Genomic DNA, 25,569 nt, shown 5'->3' on the forward strand with positions numbered 1-25,569 from the left:
CATATACCGGAGTTACATACATTGATGCAAAACCGATTTGTGTACACAGACACACATGTTGGTGCAAAACTAATTTTTACACACACAAACAATTTTAGAAATGGAATAACTTAGTAAAAGCTTCCAGATAATAAAAAGAAACCCTCAGCCTGAAGAGTTTACTCAGTCCACCTTCCATTGTTTCTATTTCTTACTGTTTATGAACATATGTCCTTTTATTAGGGATGTCGATTAATCACAGTTAACTCACGCGATTAACTCAAAAAAATTAATCGCGATTAAAAAAAATAATCATGATTAATCACACTTTTAATCACAATGTTAAACAATAGAATACCTATTGAAATTTATTAAATATTTTGGATGTTTTTCTACATTTAAAATATATTGATTTCAATTACAACACAGAATACAAAGTATATAATGCTCACTTTATGTTATTTTATTACAAATATCTGTAGTGTAAAAACGATAAAAAATAGTATTTTTCAATTCACTTCATACAAGTACTGAAATGCAATCTCTTTACTGTGAAAGTGCAATTTACAAATGTAGGGGTTTTTTTTGGTCACATAACTGCACTCAACACAACAATGTAAAACTTTAGAGCTTACAAGTCCACTCAGTCCTAGTTCTTGTTCAGCCAATCGCTAAGAGAAACAAGTTTGTTTACATTTATGGGAGATAATGCTGTCCTCTTCTTATTTACAATGTCACCTGAAAGTGAGAACAGATGTTTGCATGGCAGTTCTGTAGCCGGCATTGCAAGGTATTTACATGCCAGATATGCTAAACAGTCATATGCCCCTTCATGCTTTGGCCACCATTCCAGAGGACATGCTTCCGTGCTGATGATGTGCTGGGGGAGAATTGTATGTCTCCTTCTCTGTTTTACCTGCATACTGCCATATATTTCATGTTATAGCTGTCTCGGATGATGATACAACACATGTTGTTCGTTTTAAGAACACTTTCACTGCAGATTTCACAAAACACAAAGAAGGTACTAATGTGAGATTTCTAAAGATAGCTACCACACTCAACCCAAGGTTTAAGAATCTGAAGTGCCTTCCAAAATCTGAGAGGGATGAAATGTGGAGCATGCTTTCAGAAGTCTTATAAGAGAAACACTCCAATGCGGAAACTGCAGAACTGAACCACCAAAAAAGAAAATCAGCCTGCTGGTGGCATCTGACTCAGATGATGAAAATGAGTAGGCATCAGTCCATACTTTTTGGATCATTATCGAGCAGAACCCGTTATCGGCATGGACGCACATCCTCCGGAAGCGTGGTTGACGCATGAAAGGACATATGAATCTTTAGTGCATCTGGAACGTAAATATCTTGCGACACCGGCTACAGCAGTGCCATGCAAATGCCTGTTCTCACTTTCAGGTGACGTAAACAAGAAGCAGGCAGCATTATGTAAACAAATGTAAACAAACTTGTTTGCAGATGTAAACAAACTTGTTTGTCTGAGCGATTGGCTGAACAAGAAGTAGGACTGATTGGAATTGTAGGCTCTACAGTTTTACATTGTTTTATTTTTGAGTGCAGTAATTTTTTTGTACATAATTCTACATTTGTAAGTTCAACTTTCCTGTTAAAGAGATTGCACTACATTATTTGTATTAGGTGAATTGAAAAATACAATTTCTTTTGTTTTTTACTGTGCAAATATTTGTAATCAAAATAATAATATAAAGTGAGCCCTGTACACTTTGTATTCTGTATGGTAATTGAAATCAATATATTTGAAAATGCAAAAAACATCCAAAATATTTAAATAAATGGTATTTTATTATTCTTTAACAGTATGATTAAGTACGATTAATTTTTTTAATCACCTGACAGCCCTACTTTTTACCAAATTAGATTCAATGGCATATATCACAAACTTTGTCCATCAGTTGGGCTGCATAGAGCCAATTACATTAGCTTTGATACTTTCAGTGCTTAAAGTTAGGCTTTTATTAAGAGACTGGATATTTGGGCTGCTGTGAATCTGGTTATGTTTCACCCTGACCTTTCAACTAGAAAAAGGGCTGGGATAGCATAAGACCTTCACATATGGGTGTTCAGTAATCACATTAAAGTACTTGGATTAAAGAGAAATTCCTTTTATAAGTATTCCATGCCATTCAGTATTAAAAATCTGATATTAAAAAAGTTACTTGCACAATTGTGTGCGTACTTGCTATGTGTAGTTAGTGGGATTGCACATAAGAATCAAATATTTGCATAGGCAAATAGATATACACACACAATCAGAGTATTGCATATGCTCAACTTTTTAAAGAAATCCGGCCTTTAAACTTGAGAAAAATGTTGGAGGAAAATATTTTACTTAATTTGTCACACTTGTCATTTCTAAAGTGTGTGTGTATATATGAGAAAAAGAAAGTGGTCAGAAGTCAGCAGAAACTAGTTTATCTACTCATCTAGTTGTAAACCCCTATTATTTCAATTGCTATATGTCCCTTGATATGAATTATTTACATTAAAAAGTCTCCAATTATCCAGATAAATTCCTTATCCCCCATTTCATTGGGATAAATGTGGATCTATTCTAATTCCTTTGACTATTATTTTATTACATGAACTGAAACTAATGAGAAGCAAACTCCATAGTGAAATCTGTAGTTTAATTGTGTTGAATTCTGATGCCCTTTGCTAGGGTTATGGCTTATTAGGTGCAGCAGTTCCCATTTGTCCTTTCTTGTTCTTGTTTAACTCATGGTCATTTTTATGAGTTTTTAATGTCTCTTAAAATCATGGCAGATGCTCATTCTCTTGTTAAACTAGTCCACATTTTAATGACACCAGTAAATAAAGTACACTCTAATAGAGTGTACTGAATCCAGTGCTTATATATTTTATTGCAAGATGTATAAAACATTAATGAAGAATTAGATTCTGATTTGTTCTGTGCATAAGAAGGCGGGGGCGGGGGAAGAGGAGTGGGAACCAGAAACCTCCATTGCCGGTTATATTCACAGTCATTGCACCTAGCTAGCTAACATTCATAGTGCCTACGGGAAGGAACGATCAATTGTGAGCATGGATATCTTCTTGCCTTCACACCACAGCAGCAGAGCAAAGCCATCATAGGGGGTGAGGAGCATGTATTGTGCCTTTTCAAAGGCTGCTGTGACCTATGCTTCCCCTGTGTCAGTGTACCTCTGAGCTCCTGTATGAAGAGCTGTGGTTAAAGCTGTAATTTAATGCTAACTGTAGAACCGTTGGTAAGTGGACACATAAGTAAACTGTAATTTCTTGTATAAAATAAACAAGTGCTGGCAAACTGAATTTGAAGATAAATTGGTTTTGCTCAGGTAATGTCATTTTGTGAAGTACCTTGGAAGGCTTTGTGAGTTACAGTACTCAAGGTACCAGAATAACCTTTGCTGACTCACACACAACTTTTAGTTGATTCATTTTTATTGAAAGAATAGTTCTTTTAACTTCATGTATTTCTAGAGGCTGCTTCATAGAATCCATCACTGAGCTGAGTTTAGGTGTTAAGTACATTTTAACTTATTGTATTGTATTGTGAATGGGTTCTTGCCGATTTACAATAACCTCTTTTTGCTGAGGTAGGACACTAACAGAGATTTGTCTTGTGCCAGTTCGGGGGGGCTGACCAGTGAATTTTGCCTCTTGTGAAATAGCGACATTACAGCTAAATTACAGCGCCAACTACTGATTACTTCAGAAGATTGTTTTATGTAAATTAGGCCTATACTACACACAGATTTTGTACTAGTGTAACAATCATGGTTATGGGTGTGATTTTTACATTGAAATAGTTACATGGTACAACCACCAGTATAGATGCAATTATACCAATATAAACAATGGTATAGTTTATTCCCCTTCACATACAGAATAAACTGTATTGTATAACCATTTTTATACTGTTATAATTGAGTCCACATTAGGAGGATTGTACCACTTGAGGTAGATCAGTATTGTTAAAGAAGAACAACTTTTGTGTGCAGACAAGCCCTTAGTATTTGCCTTTATATTTTTTAGTCTTCGGGGAAGAGACCAGTCTTTTACTCTTTGTTTGTACAGTGTACATTACTCAGGACCTGATCCTGACTGGGGCTTCTCAGAGCTACCATAATACAAATAATAGTATAGATGAAAATGAAAGTACTTTTTAGAAGATTTTCTCAAATGTGGAGTAGTTGCCTTTCCCTTATAATTCCGTCTTCATCTCTAACATGTAGCAGAGTGCTTTTTTTTTTTTTTGGTAAGAGTTTCCTGTGGTATGGGAGAATCCTTTGTGCTAAGAATCAAAGGGGATATTGTATCAGCGTGGGACACAATATAAGAGCTAGGCTGAAGCATTTCTTTGAAAGAGACTAAACGTATATTGGAAGTAATATTTTTGTTAAAAATCCCCAGGCAACGTGAACTCTGTGGGTGCTGAGAGGGGCTAAGAAATTATCTTTTCTTTCTCACATAATCTTAGTGATGAAGGATTGATAAATAAAATGTATTTACTTAATTAAAACATAACTTAGTTTTATCTTTTTCTCATTATTTGATGATTAGCCTACAATTTTAATCTGATGAAACATGAATAAATATGGTCTGCATCACCCCCAAACTTTGGGAAAACCTGGATCGGAATTTCTCAGCTTGGGCTCCTTATTAATTATAACTAGGAGAGTGATTTTACTTCAGCAGTTTTAATGAAAAAATTCATGTGTGATAAGGGCAAAAATCAAAGAAATATAGAAGAACACAACCACCAGCAGAAGTCACAGGTATTGTTGCTTAGTATCCAAGACAATCTTAATAGATCTAATTTTTAGTGTAATTAACCACATATTAGTGTAGGCTGCCTGTCTAGTACTTTCCTGAGGGAGACTTTTAAACCCGATACATTGGGATAAAACAGAAAGAGACTGCATCAGAACACACCAGTATTTCACAGCAATCAAAAGGAAAGTGACTTAAATTATTACTGTTGGCCACAGAATTGCCCAGAGACAGCAAAACTCAATTTCAGAGTAAAGACAAAATTTGAAAGATAAGTAAACAGGCCTAACATACCTGCCTAATTAACCCCCAGGGGAGAAAACAAAGTACACTTGTGCAACAGAATGGCTTATTAACAAAAACTACAACAGAAGCATGCATAAAAAGTCCATTATCACCTACTCAATGCTAACTGTCTGACATTTTAACCAACAATATGCAGAGACCACTTCTCCCATGCCACGCCACCTCGCAGCTTCAGAGTAACATCCTGTGTCCCACAGAAAGAAACTTACAAACACACACTAACTGCTCCCTCTCCCTCCCCCTATCCACCCACCTACCCACCCAGAATGAAAATGTGCTGTATCTAGTTCATGAAATTAGGGGCAAAAATCCTGTTGACTTCAATAATAGCAGGATTGGGTCCAGAGTCATGACGCCTCCATCATAAAGAAGTAGGCAGAAAATTCTTCAACTGAGCTACAAAAAACTTGGGATGATAATGAGATTAAATAACCAGAACTAGCAACAACTCAAATTTGTAAAAGTTTGTATGTGCAAGAGGGATGTGCAAAACACCCCTTTAAAAATTGGGGTCAAAAACTTCACATAATAAAAGTAAAGAAAAATTAACATAATTTTATGCACAGACAATGCTTTCTGCTCTCTCTTTTCTTTCTCCCTAAATATTATGCATGGTTTTCTTCCTTGCTTTCCCCAAACAATCTGTTTTCTAATTCTGATAGTGTGTAAACGCCCTCAATCATTGCCCCCTGCACTGAAAACCCATGAAAACCTTTAACACCTTCAATGTGTAATTAGAAAAATACAAAGCTCTTTGTGCGGTCTACCATGTTTTCTGCTTAATTTTTTTTTTACAACTAACCATTCCATGGATGCTGTTGTGAGACAGTGGATGACTTCCAGGCAGCCATGCAGAGCTCTCCTGAGAGGAGGAGTGACTTTTTAGCCAAGCTTGTACAAAACCTTTTCCACACATGCATCCTTTTGCCTATGATCATTTCAGAGAGGCTTATGACTCAGGTTTGGAGACTGTAGGTTGTGTTCAGGTTAAAAAAATAAATCAAATCTGGGGCCCTATGCTCCTGCTACTGGATATGCAGTGCTGTCAACCCTAAGGCTTCAAAAACATGGGACAAACCCAAATAAATTATGTGATTGGCTTAAAGATCACAAGATTTTTTTTTTTTAAATTGCTGTTTTGGAGAGACCTGATTTCTAATTTTCACACTTTTTATGGAAACCTTCATCTTCTTAATTAATTTTTTTATATCATGGTAGCACTAAGATCAGGATTGGGCCTTGTTGTGCTAGGTGCTCTACAAGCAGAGTGGTGGATCCCTGCCCTGAAGAGTTTATAGTCTAGGTGGAAGGTAGACACAATGTGAAGGGTTGGGGAATGGGAAGACAATTAAATATATCTAAAAATTTTATACATACATTTCATTTGTTTTTTCAATTTTGTAATTACATAAGTAAAAAGACATCAACTGTCCCTCAGCCAGCTCCTCCAGCAGCCCCTCAGTCTAGCTCTGAAATGGTGACTGATTTCTTGTAGGAGATGTGGCGGAAGTGTGTCTGCAGAAGAGATTTGAAGGAGAAGTGGGAGCAGCCTTACAGATCAGTTCAGAGGGTGTTTCAGGATAAGAGGCAGCATGGAAGAAAGGGGAAGAAAGGGTATTTGCAGGAGGAGCAGAGAAGAAGGTAGCTGAGGCAGGCAGCACTGGAAGAGTGGAGGCGGGAGGGTGATAACTAGGTGACAAGAGCATGTTTATAGGAAGGGGGCAGAGCTGTGGCAGGCCTTGAAGGTAAAGGCAGGAAGCTTGTACTTGATATGATGGGAAACTGGAAGCCAGTGGAAGGACTGGGAAGTTGCAGAGCAATAGGCTAATGAGATTATTTTAGCAGCAGCATTTTGTCTGAATCAGAGAAAGGCCTTTACACTCATTTGTGCATGTGGAGAAAAATTCAGCTTGGAACGAACACAAAATGCAAGCACGGCAAACAGGGAGAAGGGGATTCCCCCTCTTCCTTCTGGCAGACTGAACCTTTCCCTCTCAGCCCCTTTCCTTCTCGGACCATATGCCCCCTTCTCTAGACATGAGCATTCAGCAGCTCCTTTGATTATTGTTTGTATTAATCATGTTTATTACAGTGGTGCTAAAGGGCCAACCAAGAGTGGTGCCCCATTTCGCTAGGTGCTGTACAGAGAGTCGTAGACGCTCCCTGCCCCGAAGAGTTTACAATCTAAAAAGATAAGACAGACACCTGGTGGGGGAAGAGGTAGAACACAGAAGCAGAGTGAACTGTGGGATGGCAAAAAGAAAAGGAGTACTTGTGGCACCTTAGAGACTAACCAATTTATTTGAGCATGAGCTTTCGTGAGCTACAGTTCACTTCATCAGGGATGGCAGTTACATGTTTGCGGTGGGGATGAGTTTACTTAGGAGGGAAGGCAGTGAGCGGGAGAGAACAATAAGGGGGCAGGTGAGGAGTGAAGCTGACTGTAGAGACTGAGGGTGCGAGGAGTGGAGCAAATAGCCAGTCAGCTCAGGGGAGAGGAAGTCCAGCTAAAACTGTAGAAAGTTCTTTGAATGTGCCGAGGTCCCTGCTTTTCCTGCACCTGCTCCTACCAACTGGAGTCTCTGGCTGGCCGCTCTCTGCAGTTTTCTCCTAAGGCCACATGGTGGTGGGGACAGGAAGCACCCACCTTCCTGGGGATGAGATGGGCAGAGACCTCATCCAAAGGGGCAGGAACTCAGTGCAGCTGCAGAGCATACTGCAGGCTCTCCACCTGCAAAGGGGACTGCTCTGCTGGAGACTGGGGAGGATGCTGCACTGCTAAGATTACTCCTTCCCCTGCTGTTCCCCTTTCCTAGCACCTACCTGGATTATGACTCCTTGTAGTACCCCAATGGGGAAAGGAGGAGGAGGTAGGAGAGATGGAGAGACTGGTTGTGCCATATGGCCAATTCAAAGGCCTTGCCTGCCTTAGAACTTTGCCCCACTCAGGAGTGCAGAAGAGGTGAACAGAAAATGCAGGCTGCGGAATCTAGTGTTAGAGAGGCAGGGTGGTCCAGTGGTTAGGGCACTATCCTAGGACTTGAGACACCTGGGTTCAGTTCCCTGCTTTGCCACAGATGTCCTGTGTGACTATATGTAAGCCACTTAGTCTCTCAGTGCCCCTCTGTAAAATGGGGATAACAGCACTTCCCTGCCTCAGGGGTGTGATGAGGATAGGTACATTAGAGATTGTATGGAGCTCAGTTACTATGGTGTTGGGGACCATATAGTCTTAGTGAGGGAGCTGGAGGCAGCTCAGTGAAAATTCTTGGGTTTGCCTCCTGCTCACTCATACTAATGCTGATTGGCAATAGAATAAATGTTGGCTACGTGGTGCCAGATTTTCAAATGCTGAGCAGCCACAATTGAGGCCAAATTTTCAAAAGAGCTACAATCCCCTTGAGGCACCAAAATAATTGGTCAGATATTATTTTTACTACAGTGCCTAGGAGCCCTAGTCATTGACTGGGACCACATCAAAAGTGTTTAGCATCCAGCCCCCATTTTCATCTTGGAGGGTACTTTGGAAAATCTGGCTGCTTATTTGATGCCTAAATGGGTTCTGAACTCTTTTGAAAATGTGGGCCTAATAGGGGTTCTGAGCTCTTTTAGAAATCTGATCTTTAGTAAGTAACAAACCCCATTGTGAAGGGAATATTCATGACAGATCTATAAACCCCTTTATTTGACAGATTGAGCCTTAACCAAGTCTGTACTAACAGGCCCTGTTATGATGGGATGGATTTTGCAAGGCCAATTTCTAATAAACAAAAGGTTGGAATTTTTCAAAAATGAATTTAATAAAATGGGTTGAACAAATAAAGCCTTGTTTTGAGCTATATCCATCAGCTTTTTAAGAGTTACATTTTATCTTCTCTGGCCATGTCTACACAGCGGCACAGCTGTGCCGATGCAGCTGCACCGCTGTAAGATCACTCATGTAACCATTGTGCACCGGCGGGAGAGAGCTCTTCTGTCAACAAAATAAAACCACCTCAACCAGCAGTGGTAGCTCTGTCAGCAGGAGAAGGTCTCCCGCTGACATAGCGCTGTGCACACTACCACTTATGCAAATGAAACTTATGTCGCTCAGTGGAGTGTTTTTTCCGAATCCCAGAGTGACATAAGTTTTGCTGACATAAATGGTAGTGTAGACATGGCCTCTGATCCCTGAAAATAATAGTTCCAACTGTTTACATGGTCTTCTCTTGTAGCAGTGGAACAGAGGACTAACTCGTGGTCCAAATACTCATAAGCACTGAAGGGCTGATTTTTTTCTCAGCTACACATGTTTTTCACTTAGCTTGTCTTTTTTAAAATTTGATTAGAGTGCATTTTCATTTTAACTGACTTATAAATATTAATGGGCTGATTAAGCAAAATTGGCTGCTGGAGCTGTTAAGTTCTGAGAAATTTCTGGGGCCTGTTATAAGAAAGGTTATTGTCTGTTCTGAGGGCTATCACTGCTAGCATTCTGTAGTAAATTCCCCTTGAAGACCTGTCTTGATAGGCTTGCTCCTGCTGCTCTTGAAAACCCACACTGCCTTCAACTGGAGCAGGATTGGACTCTGAATCCTAACACAAGTGGGTATTTTTCCAGCCGCCAGAATGTCAGTCAGCTGAGGAGCCAGTGTAAAGGGGCCATGGCTTGAAGTTTTTGGAGTCACCTTGACTGACTACTTTTTTCCAGAGGTCAGCTAAGGAGTGGGTGAAAAGGGACAAAAGACACAAAGATTAGTCTCCTTCCCCATCCCAATCAAGCTGCTTGGGGGAGGTGGAATCCCCGTCTGTACAGCAGACAGGAAATTGAGGTGTGAATTAGTATAGTCTGGAGGGTTAAACTGTGGCTATTGTGTGCTGTGATAGGTTCTTGGGTGCCTAGATATCTTGGAGATGGGCACATTTCTTTTTGTTTAATAGAGAGAGAAGGTATGAGGTAATATAGACACCTTTCTATTATCTATAATTGTATTCTGTTTCATTTTGCAGGGTAATTGTCTTTGATGCTGAGCAGGAAGTCTTGTTACAATGAGTTATTGGAGCCTGGATAAGAAAAGTTGTCTGCAGTACTGCAGACATTTTTTAGTGGACAATGGTGTATTTCATGGTAAGCTACATGTTTTCTTTTCATTTCTTACTTCACTCGGATGCAACTGAAATTTTATAGTGGCATATAACTAGGTAATAATGATCTTCTTGTAGATAAAAGTAGATTTAGTAATGGTTTTTAATGTTTTGGAGTTACAATTTTTACTTGGCAAGATAACAGAGCATATTAGTTTGTTATGGAAGTGCTTATTGAGGCATACAGATATACCGCTTTAATTACAATTTACTATAATAAAAATGTATTGATTCATGGTGTAGGTCAGGGGTATGATGTAAACATATCAGGGAAAATTCTGCTTTTATACTACTGATGATGACCAGAAATACTGGAGAAAATCCTGCTATTTAGAATTTTCCCCTTGCTTTGGGCACAGTCATATTCTGTGTCTTTTATGTTTAAGACAAACAGTCATATTCCGTACTGAGTGTTTCCATTGACTTCCATGGTGTTGCACCCAGTTATATCAGGGTTGAATTTGGGCCAAAATCTCCAAGATCACTTAAGCACTATTAAACTGCAAGCTCCCTAGTGAAGTGGCTGTTCAACAGGCAGTACTTCTGTCAGTCCTTGATGGAGATGTAGTTTCCATTTGTGCTGAAAGAGAACTGTGTGGGAAGTGGGAGGAGGATTTCTGGCTGGTGTAGCTGACCAGGTCTAGATTAAAGCTGTGTTCCTTAGGTAGGCAGCTTTGTATCTGGCCAAGAGGCTTGTGAGGAGCCCTGTTTTGAATAATGTGCTTTTAATTTCTTGTCAATTCATATGACTGTCTATTTTAATGAGTATTGGAGACATTCAAGGTAACTGCTTTGACTAGCTGAATCTACAGTCCAGAGTTTTTTAAAGCAGTAATCATAAACTTTTCATTTAAGTCTTTTTGTTAATGTCAATATTTTTCCCAGTTCATCTTGCATTTTCCCATTTGTCTCTCAATATGGATAGCATGTGTCTGAATGGATGAGGTGCAGCAGGTTGCTTAGTATGTAGTGCTCAGCTACAGAAGGGATAGAGACTGCCTAAGGGCCTGCTTATGCTGCAACTCTTAACTAAGTTTGTAACTGGTTAGTGACATGGCTGTAACTGCACACAACATAGTTAATACTCAGTAAGCATGGCAGCTAACACTGTGTCACCCTTTTCAGAGACTAGGCTGACATATAGTTGTCCTCCTGTAACTGGTTTGGCATGCAGCTTTTGTATATTATTTCCATGATACCCCCACCACCATACACATGCCACCCAGGCCAGTCATCCTTCCTCCCAGCTCTTGGTGTATCCTAGAGTGCACTGAACCCACGTGATGATGGTGCCACTCTGTGTTCATGTACTCCGGGTATTATATTCCCCTGCTGAAACACTGGAGATAGTTGCCCAATTTTTTCCAGAATGCACCAATACAAACAGTTGAACATAGCGGCAGGTGTGAATGCACGCACATGGCTATGCTACGAATAAGGTTTCTGTGAGGACACAACTCAGTTGTGTATTTTGTAACTACGTTAGGTGAGTGTCATGAACTAGTTCCAAAACACTGTATTGGTAGTTCAGACAGGGCCATAGTTGGGATCATGCTCAAGGCTGTTCACCACCTAACAGTAGTAAAACATGTTTTTGTGATATGTTCAAAGTGAGCCATAGTCACTGCTCTATTTCATCTCTGCAGCCCCATGGACATCACTGGGGTTGGACAGGTGCAGCTAATGGCTGAATATTGCCCCAGTACATGAAACAACATACCTAGTGTGGACTCATACCACTCCTGTGATGATGGTCTAACACACTGCAATATATTTATGATAAGATGTAAGGCCTGATTCTCCTCTGACTTACAGTTGGGCAAAACAGGAGTAATACTACTGGAATCAGTGGTTCTGATTCTGAGTGTCATTGTTGCTGGGTCATAGGAACCCCAACCGCTCTTGAGTTCCCCATGGTTTAAGTTAAATGTGGACCATAGGAAACAGAGATGCTGGCTCACAGGACACTGGCCATGCGCACCTCTCTGCCTGGAACATCTCCTCCTATCACCTCCTTCCCCCTTACATATTCCCTATGGCAGAGGCTGGGAAGGGGAGTGAAGCAGGGTCCTTATGTTAACTGTATACTAGCCAGAGGAGGCCATCTGTCTTAGGGGTGTTCCCCAAAGGCAGTGTCCATCAGCTTTCCAACCCCTGTGCCCCACAAGAGTGGTGTCCTTGGGGATCACAGTGGAGAATCAGGCCCAGTGTCTTATGCTATTGGTGTAATTTAGGCAACAACCAGACCCATAATCTTACAGCAGTGATGCTGCAGTCATCTAGGCAATTGCTGTGGAAAACTGGAGTCTGTATGGTTTTTTTAAATTAGATTCGCTATTTTAATCACTAAGTGCAGCAGGACTAAGCAAGGTGAGGAAGTGTTCTCCACTTACAAAAGGGGCACAGGGTAACCAATTCCTTACAGAGTGGTCCAAGGTTATTCTCTGTAGGAAAATATTTGAAAGCACATAATTTGATGGAACCTGGTGGATTCCAAAGTAAAACCTTCACCCTTCAGAATTAACTTTTACCTCCGACTCAGAAAGTTATCTTGTTATACCAATAAATTAAAAACCAGAAGGATCTTATTAAAGGGGGAAAGGCAAAATTTACACACATTTATTGTGAATACAGAAAGAATCATAGTAAGCAGTTAGTTACAGCTATAACATTCCATTCAATTTCATATTTATTCACACATTCATTCATACACACACACACACACAGGTTCTGCAAGGTTGTTATCATAGTTACCAGCCTTAGAGTTGCTCATGGCAAGCCACTGGCCAGGTGGCCTGGACATGAGGAGGGAACAGGGCCTTGTCAGATGCTCATCTGATGCTCCTGGAAGTTGGTTTGCAGAATCAGACCCCAAAGTTCTCACTTTCTAGAGTCCATTTTTATAGGAATTTCTTCCTATGCCAGTCTATGGCAATTGCTTCTGATTCATGCTGTTGCTGAATCAATCAGCAGATGGTTCACATTCCTGACGGCTCTGTGCTGCCAGATGTTATCTTGTTCTTTGGTTCTCCCATTCTTGAGGCTGTTGGGTGGATTCCAGTCTGCCCTCCGGGGGTCCTCTGGTTATTTCCACTTGACGCCTTCTTCAGCCGATGGACACTGGATTCTTAGGCTGGCACCTCCCTGATCATTCAGTTATTATCCACACCAAGCATCCATCCACATACATCCTCTATCTCTATTTTAATCACAATTGTTAACAAAGCGAGATGAATACAACAAAAGGGCGGGGAGTCTCTGGGTGCTGTTTCTATTGTTACAGAGTATTGCTTTGAGTCTCTCTCTGTGTGAGTAGTTGTTGTTACAAAGAATTGCTTTGAGAGCAGACTCTGTCTTAGAATGTACTAACACAATTAGCAGCTTGCAAGTTTCACACATAGAGGGAGAGAAACAGTACCAAAACCCAAGAGACCTCTTAATTAGTAATACCCTGGAATTTAAACTATGGAGAATCAAACTCATTTGTGATTTTAATACAGAACTTCTTTAATATGATCCAACAATCTCTGGAGTTATGGTTTAGTATATCAAGAGGACAGGGATGAACTTCATCAGCGACAGAAAAATCTCTGTGTATCCCTCTTCTCTTCTAACACTGGTGCAAAATTATGGGTGTTTCTTTCAGGGCTGGCTATTAGTAAAAGTGAAGTAGATGATTGATTAGGGCCCTGCCATTTTGGGTTTTGTGCAAGCTTTGTGATTCATGAGCTGGCTCTTCTGATGTAAGAGCTGGCTGGGAGACAACGCATAAACTGATCCCCTCCCTCCAGCAGTTTGGGCTCCTGCTGTTGCTTGGTTGCTGCCAGTCATAAAGTTGATCCTGCTTATTATGATCATAGTAAAACTTATATTTAATATAAGGGTCTAATTTAAACCAGCCAAAGCAGAGAGATTCAAGAGTTATGGCTGTCACCTTCTGTATCTGTACTCATGAAATCCTTGCCCTGTTGAAGTCAATGGCAAAACTCCTACTGACTTTAATGCGGCCAGGATTTCACCCATTGTATCTATGTAGTGCAGGAAGTTCACAAGGGTTTTTGTGGAACTATGTGTAGTCAATGTGCTAAAATAACGTTTGTGCTAAAATTTGCAGTGCTAAGTTTTGTGCTGAGTTACTTGAGTTTGCACATATGTCACTTAATGCAGGATTTGGCTTGAAATACTGCACAAGATTTTGCTAGTGTCACTGCCTCTTACTATATAATATATATTTCTTTGGCAGCTTTAGCTGTTTAAATGTTAGACAGGTACACAAGGGGGCAGTAGAGGACTTAATATAAAGTTGCATTCTTTTAATAAATTTAAACGTACAAAATATCTAAAAGATTGTACATCTTTAAACAATGAAGTGTGTTTTTGGAAATAATAGGGACTCAGAAGCTTACAGTTATCAAAGTGCATCAGAATTATGTAACTATTAACATAGTCATTTTTAAAAGTTTTTTTGGATATCAAATAAGCATTTCAGTTTCCAGCTTCTAAATAGACTCATAGACTTTCAGGCCAGAAGGGACCATTGTGATCATCTAGTCTGACCTCCTGCACACTTGCAGGCTGCAGAATCTCACCCACCCACTCCTGTAATAGACCCATAACCTCTGGCTGAGTTACTGACGTCCTCAAATTATGATTTAAAGACTTCAAGTTACAGAGAATCCACCATTTACTTTAGTTTAAACCAGCAAGTGACCCATGCCCCATGCTGCAGAGGAAGGCAAAAAAACCCAACCCCAGGGTCTCTGCCAATCTGACCTGGGGGAAAATTCCTTCCCGACACCAGATATGGCGGTCAGTTGAACCCTGACCACGTCAGCAAGATCCACCAGCCAAACACCTGGGAAAGAATTCTCTGTAGTACCTCAGAGCCCTCCCCATCTAATGCCCCTATCATGTCATTGTAGGCAACCTCATCATACCATCCCCTCCATAAACTTATCAAGCTCAAAGTCACACCATTAAAAAAAATGCCTCAGAAATGTTTCCTCCTTTTCCCCGAAATAAGGAATTCCCTTCCTCCATTCTCCCTGCAGCTTCCACAAAAGTTACATTGGCCCAAGGTTGAGTATGGGCAATATTCAGTTCTTCCCCAGTTGTAAGTTTAAGGTCTGATATTGTGTGACCATGCAGCGTGCTACAAACTGGAGTTTTATTCTATTCAAAAGAAGCTTTCCACTTGCTTCTAGCTCTGTCAGATCCTGAAATATTAGACTTTAAAGTTATGGCCTTTTTATGTCTAGAAAAGCTACTTTTAGATATTTAAAATTTATTAATTTTAATTTTCCATTCCCTGCAAGTATGTCCAGTTAAACTTGCTAGGCACTGAGGCTGTACAGACGGAGGGATATGAAAAATATATATTTTAAAACATTTTAAAAAAATTGTATGTGAGAGACAATGTAACTGTAATTATTCCTTACAAACCTAAAGAAGGTCTTCTGTACAATATAGTGTGGAGACTGTTCAAAGATAATTTTTTTAAAAAAAGGAACTTCTGAGATTCTGCCACAAATGTAAATTACAGTGTTTCCTGCAGAGGGGGAAAAAGTTCCTCTTTTCATTGTAAGCTAACTTGAGTTAAGAACCCACCTTTTTAGTTCAAGTGACTTGCCTGTGGTTACAGAGGAAGTCTGTAGCAGAGCAGAGTTGAACCCCAGTCTCTGGCTAGGTTTTCTCAGGTAGAATTGTTGAGTCATAAAAAGGACATTTAAACAGTCTGTTGAGAAATTTGGCTCCTCCTGGCACACCTGGAATACACTTTGCATTCACACACACAAGGGCTCCCAGTGGTACACATATGGTCGCACAAGCATTTGGAATAGAGTTGCTTTGAGCACAGCTGCTGATTGTTGCACTAGCAGTGTAGACTGCAAGCATGGTATAATAACCCCATTGATGAAAGTAGTACTCTCAGTACTTCCCTGCAGTGAGTGGCCTGAGTGGTCTACTTTCAGCACTCCACAGCACAGGTGTCAGGTTTGCCAAAGACACCTCTGCTAACACCCTTGTACATACTGTAGAGCTCACTGTGCACTATTTTACAACATTGCCCTGCATTTAACTCCTTTAGCATCAGCCAGGCCTCAGGAACAGGTGTCCATATTCTGTGACCACAGCAATTTTATACCCATGTTATTTGCTTTAGCTTAAACTCTTTGTAAATATTTGGAACTGAATAGTGTTTGTGCATATAAAATGCTATATCTAGTTTTAGAGCTTTTAACCCTTGGCTACTGAGTAGGATGCATCATGAGTTAATACAGTGTATGAACTAATTGGATTAATTAAAATAATTACAGGTGGCCTGTAATAACTGAGGACACCAAGATAGTAGTTTTTAAAATAAGCTCTTTAATTTAACTTTATACATAAAAAATCCCACTATAGTCCAACTCCTTGAGTGCTTATACAGCCAAAATTCCCATGGGCCAAATTCTTCCCTGACTTGTATCCCATGCAATCACAATGCCTGCAATGTACGAATAAGATGTAAAGTAAATGGAGCTCCAACTGGGGTGTAAATAGAATGGAGTTCAGAAGATCTAAATTTCCTGGCACTTACTGTTGTTGGTATTTGTAACCAAGGAAAGGATTTGACTTAGTGAGAATTTGGCTAAAGTAGGGGTTCTCAAACTTCATTGCACTGCAAGCCCCTTCTGAAAACAAAAATTACTACACAACCCAGGACATGGGACTGAAGCCTGAATTCGCCCAAGTCCCACCACATTAGCCCATCTTGAGGGCCAGTTTCAGTCCTGCTGTGACTCCTTTAGGCCAAATTCTACTCAGTCACTCAGTCACACTGGTATAAACTGCACTGATTACAGTGGAGTTACAGCAGGGATAATTTACCCATAATATTTCCAATAAATATAAATATTAAAATCTAATGCAGTCTGTATGACTGGCCTGAGTCCAAGGAGTCGGCCTCTTCCTGAGAACTGCAGTGCAGTCTAAAGTAAAGACCTTTTCTTTGAGCAGATGCAGGGCTACAGGGCTGCTTTACTATGATTCTCTAGTAAGATCTGTTATCAGGCAAAATTTTTTATTGCTTGTCACATTTACCAGGAATCTGTCCCAGACAGTGTAGGGAGCAGTCCTGCACTGGCTGGGAGAGGCAGGAGGTGAGTTAATAGGTCTGTTTTTCCTCTGGAGTCTATGGGCTGGTTCCTCAGCTGGTGTAAATTGGTATAGCTACACTGAAGGTAATGGGGCTACCCTGCTATACACCAGCTGAGGCCTGGCACTATGATTCTTTGGCTGCTTCCAGGAGCCAACTTCTTGCCCAGCTGCGGTAGAATCAACAGCAACTTGCTCCCTTCACCTGCTCTTGTCCTATTCTTTGCAAGAGACACTTGCAAGGAGGCGAGAAGTGTGACTGCTGCTTCAGAGGGAAGGAGCTGGCTCAGGATGAATGGTGCTAAATAAATACAAGATAGTTCTACTTTTATTTTATGTTCTTATGGTTGTTACTTTCTGAAATGATGGCGATATTGCAGAAATCCAAGACACCTGTAAAATGAAGGCAGGTATTATCACGATGATCTGTATTAAATAATAAATAAAAAGTAAGGCAAATCCTGCAAAATATTTCTTAGTCTTTGCTCTATCAAAACTCCCAACAGACTGAGGGCAGGTTGACACTTAAAATCCTGCACTGATGCAGCTGTACCACTGTAGCTTGTAAGTGAAGATGCTCCTATGCTGCAGGGAGAGCTTGTCCATCTCCCGGAGAGACGATAGCTATGTCGGTGGGAGAAGCTTTGCCATCGACATAGCGCTGTCTATATGGGGGTTAGGTTGATATAACAATGTTGCTCAGGGGTGTGGATTTTTCACACCCTTGAGCAACATAATTATACTGATATAGGTCGTTAGTAGTGTAGACCTGGCCTGAATAAGGATGAAAGAATTTGGCCCAACAATAATTTAAACACATTGCTTTTCATGCAAGGATTTAAAAGCATGTATTGGATTTCTGTCTGTATATAAAGGCATAGCCCAGGACAGATACAGAGTAGAAATAATGTCCAAAATAAAGGAAAGAAGGGAAAGGGTTAATCAATAGCTTTCACTCTTATAGGGCATGATCAAAAGGCTGCTGAAGTCAATGGGGATCATTCAGTATGTTTTACATCAGGCATCTAAAGAGCAAAAAAAAGGTATTCATTCATATAAAGAAAGTTACTTTTGTATTAGAGAGAAGCATGAAAAGTCTTGCAGCCAAAAGGCTGCCGTCGGCAAGACTTGAAGGTCCTTTCGCATGGTGGCAGTGATGAGAATATAAAGCAAAACTTGTGTAATTATTATAGCAGTGTCTGGCAAGAAAAGCTTTTGCCTTTTCATCCCAAGAGCCCACTAACACCTAGCCCCAGATATAGTGAATGCTTGCCTGAGGTGGCTTATGTAAGGCCATGTCTACACTTACCAGTAGATTGGCACTGCTGCAATCTATGCAGCGAGTATCGATTTAGTGGGTCTGGTGAAGACACGCTAAATCAATGGGAGAGCACTCTCCCATCGATTTGTGTATTCCACCTCCAAGTGTAAGGGAGATCTGCAGGAGACGCTCTCCCGTTGACACAGCACAGAGTAGCCACGGTGGTAAGTGGATCTGACTACGTCAACTTCAGTTACGTTATTCATGTAACTGAAGTTGCGTAAGTTAGATCGATTTGTCGTGGTAGTTTAGACCAGCCCGAAGTCTCGTAAGTCATGTGAATATATTATATGAATACTGAAGTAGAGAGGAAGTTTGTTGAAGAAAAGAGTAATTGTAGAGTTTCCCCTGGGCTAGGCAATGAGACTCAGCACCATTTTCATTACAGGTCTGTATATATCTAGCCCTATGATCTCCCACTAATTTAAGTTATTGTCTTGTATTGATGGAGGATGAGATCCCTGTGTATTCTTATTTATTTTCCACCTTTCTTTGTAGTAGATGTTATAATACACCTGACTTTATGAACTTTTATGAAAGAACTGAAAGCAAATATCCACTATTGTTCTAAAGGTTGAATTACAATTCAGATTAATTTATTGAAATCCTTATTAATTTAGAAATCCAATATCTTCTGGTCTGGAGGACCCAAATTTGCTAGAGATGATAATTATCATGAGATCTCCATGTCTGTGAGCAAAGCAAGAAATGTTTGCAATTCACTGAACAATTATATAATCCCTTGCATAACTATGTGCATATCTGTTTTTTGTCATTTGAGCAGTGCCAATGTTTACTGAAGTTAATGCTTTAGTTTTGGTGTGTGGATTAAACATTTGCTAACTTGTGCATCCCTTTAATAAAAGCCTATTCAAAGGTAACATCACTTTTTCCTGCATTCGTTTTCTTGCCTTTAGGTGCTTCTAGTTCTAGTTGAAGAATATTAGTAACTTTCTTGTAAAAAAGCATCTCAAGCATCCACATTATAATATTTTTCAGCTGTGTATTACAATTGATACCAACATTGTAGGAAAGACTTATTCAGTTTTTACGAAGACATTTCCTAAGGTAATCACAGCAAATCTGGAAGAGCGAAGTTTTGATGTGTGAGCACAGTCTCCTCCAAATGCATAAATAAGCGCTGCCGTGCAGTGATAGAAGTGAAGACTGAATCATGGAAAAGAAGAGAGAATGGATAAATATGGTGCTTAATATTTTTATATCTCTGACTTGGTGACGGCTGGGTCACAGAAACCCCTTTGGGACTGCCACCTGATGTGCCTAGACTACCTCTGAGCCTGTTTTCCCTGCCAGCTTGGGACTTCAGTCCCTTGACTGGTTTGAGCCAGACACACTTGCCTGCTGCAAACATAGATCCAAATCTGAATCACATCCCTCACAAGCTGCAGGCTTAACTGAAAACAGTTTAAGAAGTGGTCCTGTCTCCAGCACGCAGATACCCAGCTCCCAATGAGGTCCAAACCCCAAATAAATCCGTTTTACCCTGTATAAAGCTCTTGTTCCAGCTCAGATGGTAGCTAGGGGATTTCTCATGACTGCAGCCTCCTTTTTTCTCTTCCGCCCCCTTATATATCTTTTGCACAAGGCGGGAATCCTTTCTCCCTCTCTGGGTTCCCATCCCTCCTTCTAAACGGAAAAGCACCAGGTTAAAGATGTATTCCAGTACCAGGTGACATGATCACATGTCACTGTAAGACTTCATTACCCACTTGCCAGCACACAGGTATACAGGAAGACTTACAAGTAAACAGAGCCATCTGCAGTCAATTGTCCTAGTTGATGGGAGCCGTCAAGATTCCAAACCACCATTAAGGGCCCACACTGTGCATAATTACAATAGGACCTCTGAGTTATATTTCACATTTCTAGTGTCAGATACAAGAGTGATACATTTATACAAATAGCATGAACACACTCGGTAGATTATAAGCTTTGTAATGATACCTCACAAGATGCCTTTTGCATGAAGCATATTCCAGTTACATTATATTCACACTCATTAGCATATTTTCATAAAATCATATGGAGTGCAATGTCACAGACTTATTTATATGTAAGAAGTTCAGTCAGTTATTGTGTACAGTGTACCCCATCTGATGGTATCGTCCCTAGCTTCTGCTTGCCAGAAGCTGGAAATGGGCGACGGGATGGATCACTTGATGATTACTTGTCCTGTTGATTCCCTCTGAAGCACCTGGAATTGGCCACTGTCAGAAGACAGGATACTGGGCTAGATGGACCTTTGGTCTAACCCAGTATGGTCGTTCTTATGTTCTGATAATCTCAGATCTCTTCATAAATCAAATGAAAATAAACATGCAAACTGAATTCAATTTAGAAAGGTATCATCAAATAAAAATGCCATAAGAGTATGCAATCAGAGTACTGTTCCTATGTATTATTTACTGAGTGCTGACAGTGTGCTTCGTGTTGTACAAAACAGAATGAAAGACACAGTCCCTGCCCCTAGAAGTTTACAATTTAAATAGACAGACAAAACCACACAGCCAACCTCTGGAACTTGTTGGCAGGGGATGTTGTGAAGGCTAAAACTATAACAGGGTTCAAAAAAGAATTAGATAAGTTCATGGAGGATAGGTCCATCAATGGCTATTAGCCAAGATGGTCAGGGATGCAAACCCATGCTCTGGGTGTCTCTAGCCTCTGACTGCCAACAGGGACTGGACAACAGGGGATGGATCACTTGATAATTGCCCTGTTCTGTTCTTTCCCTCAGAAGCATCTGGTGCCAGCCACTGTTGGAAGACATGATACTGGGCTGGGTGGACCATGGTCTGACCCAGTATGGCCATTCTTATGTTCTTAACAATTTAGATACAAAGGGTGAAATTCGCTGCACAAACCCAGGAATCAGTATGTTCTGTGCAGGAAAATAAGTGGGAGCTGGGGGATGATTTTAATGTATCAAACCAATGGCCTGACTATGCACCAGTGGCAATGCAGCATCTTACCAACTACTAGTCCTCCTGGTGACCTGCAATTGGATACCTGTTCATTTCCCTTTAGCAGGTGTTTTGGTTAATTGGAACCATGTAAGTGTGAATCCTGTGGTCCCTTCCCTGTTATGCTCCCAACTCTCTTCCATTCCAGTCTGAGGGACCCCCCCCCTTTCCACAGATTGCAGATGGTGCAACCCCGGCTGTCCTCCATGTCCCAGATCCACTTGGACCCCCTCCCCAAGGGGCCATGTGGTGTGTGGCACGCCAGGGGTGAACCCTCAGCAGTGGGTGAATTTTGCCCTAATACAGTGGATGACCCAGAGCATGGTTCTGTCTTGGAGTGGACCAAGGATTTGGGGGATTTTTATTAGATAGGTGTATGAAACTATTTTTTCTTGGCTGGCATATTCTTGGTAGGATTTGGTAGGAAGAAGTGACTATCAAGGAGGGATTTGAATGAGAACATCATAAAAATAAGAATATTCTTGAAATTATCTATGGTCTCCAGGGGTGAATCATCCCCCTAAGCCACTAAACTTGTATGTGCAAGAAAGCATTCTTCTTACAAGTCAGGAAGCTAGGTTGCCCCCTGATTGGCCTATACAAATGCAGAGTTTGAGGCAGATTGAGACTGAATGAAAATTTGACCCCAATATCTGAAGGGGGGAGGTGATGGGTGCCATAAAGAAGGTGTAAAATGAATAGAGCACCCAAGACCAAATAAAACAGCACTAATCTAACACACAATACAGTTTCAGAGATTGAATGAATAATACACTAAGCCTTGCGGTGGAAAATTAGTTCAAAAAGACAGGAAGAAGCAAGTCTATGGAGAATCCTGAAGTCAGCTCTTCTGCACATGCTAAGGCATAGAAATAATATGCTTGAGATTTTAGTACCAGTGAGCATCTTAACAGAGAGTTTTGTATGTGCTACACACACCCATTAGGAAAAAGATTAAAAACCAGCAGATAATGAACTAACTACTGTGATCCAGCCAGGAGGACACAGGCAGATCAGAATGCTGGGATCCTGGCAACAAAACTATGGCAAGGCTGTTTCTTTAGATGATAAAATGACGGATCCAGGTTTTCCCTGAGGGTGAGTCTTAAAAGAAAATCCTCAGAATTAGTTTGATTCCACATCATAAACCTCAGAAATAGAGATGATGGGTCCAAACTGTGAGATTCAGTTCCAGACCTCGATTATGAGCCCCCAAGAGTTAGTAGAAACATGTTTATTTAGATCTAGGGTTTTGGTTTAGGAGATTTGGATCCTCCTCTTGTTAGATAGGGTGGAGTTGGGTGTGTGAGAGATACCCAGATGGATGCATAGATTAGATAAGAGCTGGGCCTGGATTTCAAACATCTCCAAAAGTCTAGAGGTGTTTGGTTCATGAATTGTGGTTTGGGCCCATCTCTATTTAGAAAGTATTAGAATAATCAACTAAAGTAACCTCTGGAAAGAGATGGAGCAATAGATGCCATGTTAGGAAAACTTACCAAGAGCTATATTTCATCAACATTTGGCTTCAGAAGATTAAATTAGCTGGTACTGAATTCATGACATCCGGAAGATAAAGCACAGTGAACATCTCAGTAGGTGTGAAAATGTAAATCTGTATATCACTCACATACATGTACCAGCATCCCATACACAAAGATAAGAGCAACAAAGAAGGGTGGACTCTTAGATGAACATGGACATTTTTAGATTATACAAAGTATCCTTGCAGTTGCAAATTCTGCCAGGACCTATTCTGTGTGGTACCATTGGCATCAGAAGGCTTGTTCAGGGGGTAGTCAGGGCGGAGTATGTCCCAGTAAAGCTATGGTTTGATTTTACTCATATGGCTCAGTGTAGACATTCAGGCAATTTTTAGGTAAATTCTTAAGTTTGTATATTTTAAGTAATCACAGTTTCTTTGTAGTATTATGTAGTATTTCAGTGTACTCTTTATTATTTTGTGTATTTTCTCTGTATTTACTAGCTAGGAGTTTTGATTGGCATTCATTGAGATACACAATAAGAATATGCTAAATGAATAATAATAATTAATAATTAATAGCAGTAAATAATCAGAATAAAGTCTCTTCTTTCCTTGTGAAGGCCCAGTTCTACTACTCTTAATCATGGTGAGGTCTGTATTACTGTGTGAATTATCCTGATAATTTCAGTGGAATTGCTTGCACAGCGAAATATATCTCACCGTGGGTTAGGGAGACAGAATTTGGCCCAAAAGTATCTTCTGTTCAGCTCTCATGGAATGAGTTTGACCATTGTTGTAGCATTTTATAGAATGGCTTCTTATAATACTTCTCTCCAAGCAAGTATCAGATCTCTGATACCAATATTAACCAGGAATAGTTCCATTGAAGCCAGTCAAGTTACCATTCTCCTGTGTAACTGGGAGCAGAATCTGAGGGTATGTCTACACAGCCGACGTTAACGTGGCTGTGTAGTTGCGGCTCCAGCCCTGGGATAAAACCACCTCCACAAGGGGAATAGCTACCATCTCTGGGAACACGGCTCCCAACTCTGTAGCACTCTCTGCACTGCCACTTTACAGCCCTGAAACTTGCATTACTCAGGGAGGTGTTTTTTCACACCCTGAGCGAAGAAAGTTTCAACGCTGTAAGTGGCAGTGTGGACAAGGCCTGACCCTCCACCTGTACCTTGATCTGGTATTTTGTAGTACAACAAAACATTTTAACACTACTGATAGTGAGAACTCTCAAGAATGGCCTATTACCACAAACTCCACTAATCCTTCAACAGCCATGAAAGCGATTAGTCTGCAAAGGTGATAATCAGCTAAAGTAGAAGACGTAATTAACCGACATCCTAAAACAGAAAAATTCTGTTGCCTAATTTATTTGGCTTTTGTTTGTGACCATACAGGGTTAATCATCATTCTCCCCCACGGGTCCTCCTGTCCTCCCACTTTTAAACACTCCTCACGCCCAGACTGTCAGTGCCACTTTGCAGTTGGACAAAGGAGCTGCTACTAACTTGCACAAGACACCCTGTCCACAGGGAACTAGTGTGTTGCTTCTGGAGTTCTCCCAGTCCTTGCCAGCCTCAGGAGGACAAACTGGGATTGAATATTGAAGTTGAGTCTTCCATGGGGCATACAGCTAAGGGAATAGCCAAATAACAGCTGAATTGGAATTTCTTATCTCTTGACTGAGACTGCGTTTGGGCTAGCAGGGTTAGAACACAGTAGTGGTTAGAAATCTGGTGGCCCGTCTTTACTAGGATTCCCCCTGTTGCTTGCAGTGGAGTAACTGCACCATGGTAAATTTTAAGAAAAAAATCTGGTGAAGGGACTACTCATGAAGTAAAGTGATCCTCAGTAAGAGTGAGGGCATCAGGATCTGGCCCAAGTGATTTTCTGTCAGCTAAGCGTTCGTGTTATGCAGACCAAGAAGTGTATTTCTCATTTAAGCATCTCTTCTGCAGTATTTTTTCATTAGAACTTCATGTTCTGGCATCTGGAGTCTTGGCTGTTTACTGGGCAGGCACACAGAGCACCACTGATTTGCCTATTCTTCTAGATTTAGGAATGCTAATATTCTGTAATTGCCTAAGTGAAAGAAGACACAATATGTTTAACAAGCAGTGAATTTTCTCTCACCAGGTCTGAAAACAGCTTTTCATTTTTATCATATTAGAGCTGTTTACTTAAGACAATTATTTCCTCTGACTTATCAGAAATTTCAGCCTTTTGTGTAAACTTCATTTCCATAATTGTCATTAATTCTCCTTTTAGTCTCTAATCTGTCCTTTTGTCAGCTCCCTCTCTACTTTCAGACCTCAGTATCAATAGTGATTTGACCGTTATTGGGAGGCTGTAGTGTTAAATCAGTCTTGCTCAAATTATCCTAGCTGGTGCCCTCTCACCCAGTGCAATGCATTAATTCAA

The 25,569-nt window shown here is 40.5% G+C and overlaps 1 protein-coding gene across 8 annotated transcripts in view; it reads left to right on the forward strand.

Moving 5' to 3' along the window:
• PLCH1 (phospholipase C eta 1) overlaps positions 1–25,569 on the forward strand; it is a 158,769-nt gene that overhangs the window by 17,300 nt on the left and 115,900 nt on the right. For 7 of the 8 annotated variants that reach the window (XM_048865260.2, XM_048865261.2, XM_048865253.2 and 4 more), the window contains exon 3: positions 10,071–10,188. The exons of the other annotated variant lie outside the window; for it this stretch is intronic. In XM_048865260.2, the coding sequence (XP_048721217.1) occupies positions 10,110–10,188 (79 nt within the window). In that variant the 5' untranslated portion in view covers positions 10,071–10,109. The remainder of the gene's footprint in view (positions 1–10,070; positions 10,189–25,569) is intronic. 8 annotated transcript variants of the gene reach the window in all.

This window comes from Caretta caretta, chromosome 9, assembly GCF_965140235.1.
Source record: "Caretta caretta isolate rCarCar2 chromosome 9, rCarCar1.hap1, whole genome shotgun sequence".
Classification (NCBI taxonomy): domain Eukaryota; kingdom Metazoa; phylum Chordata; order Testudines; family Cheloniidae; genus Caretta; species Caretta caretta.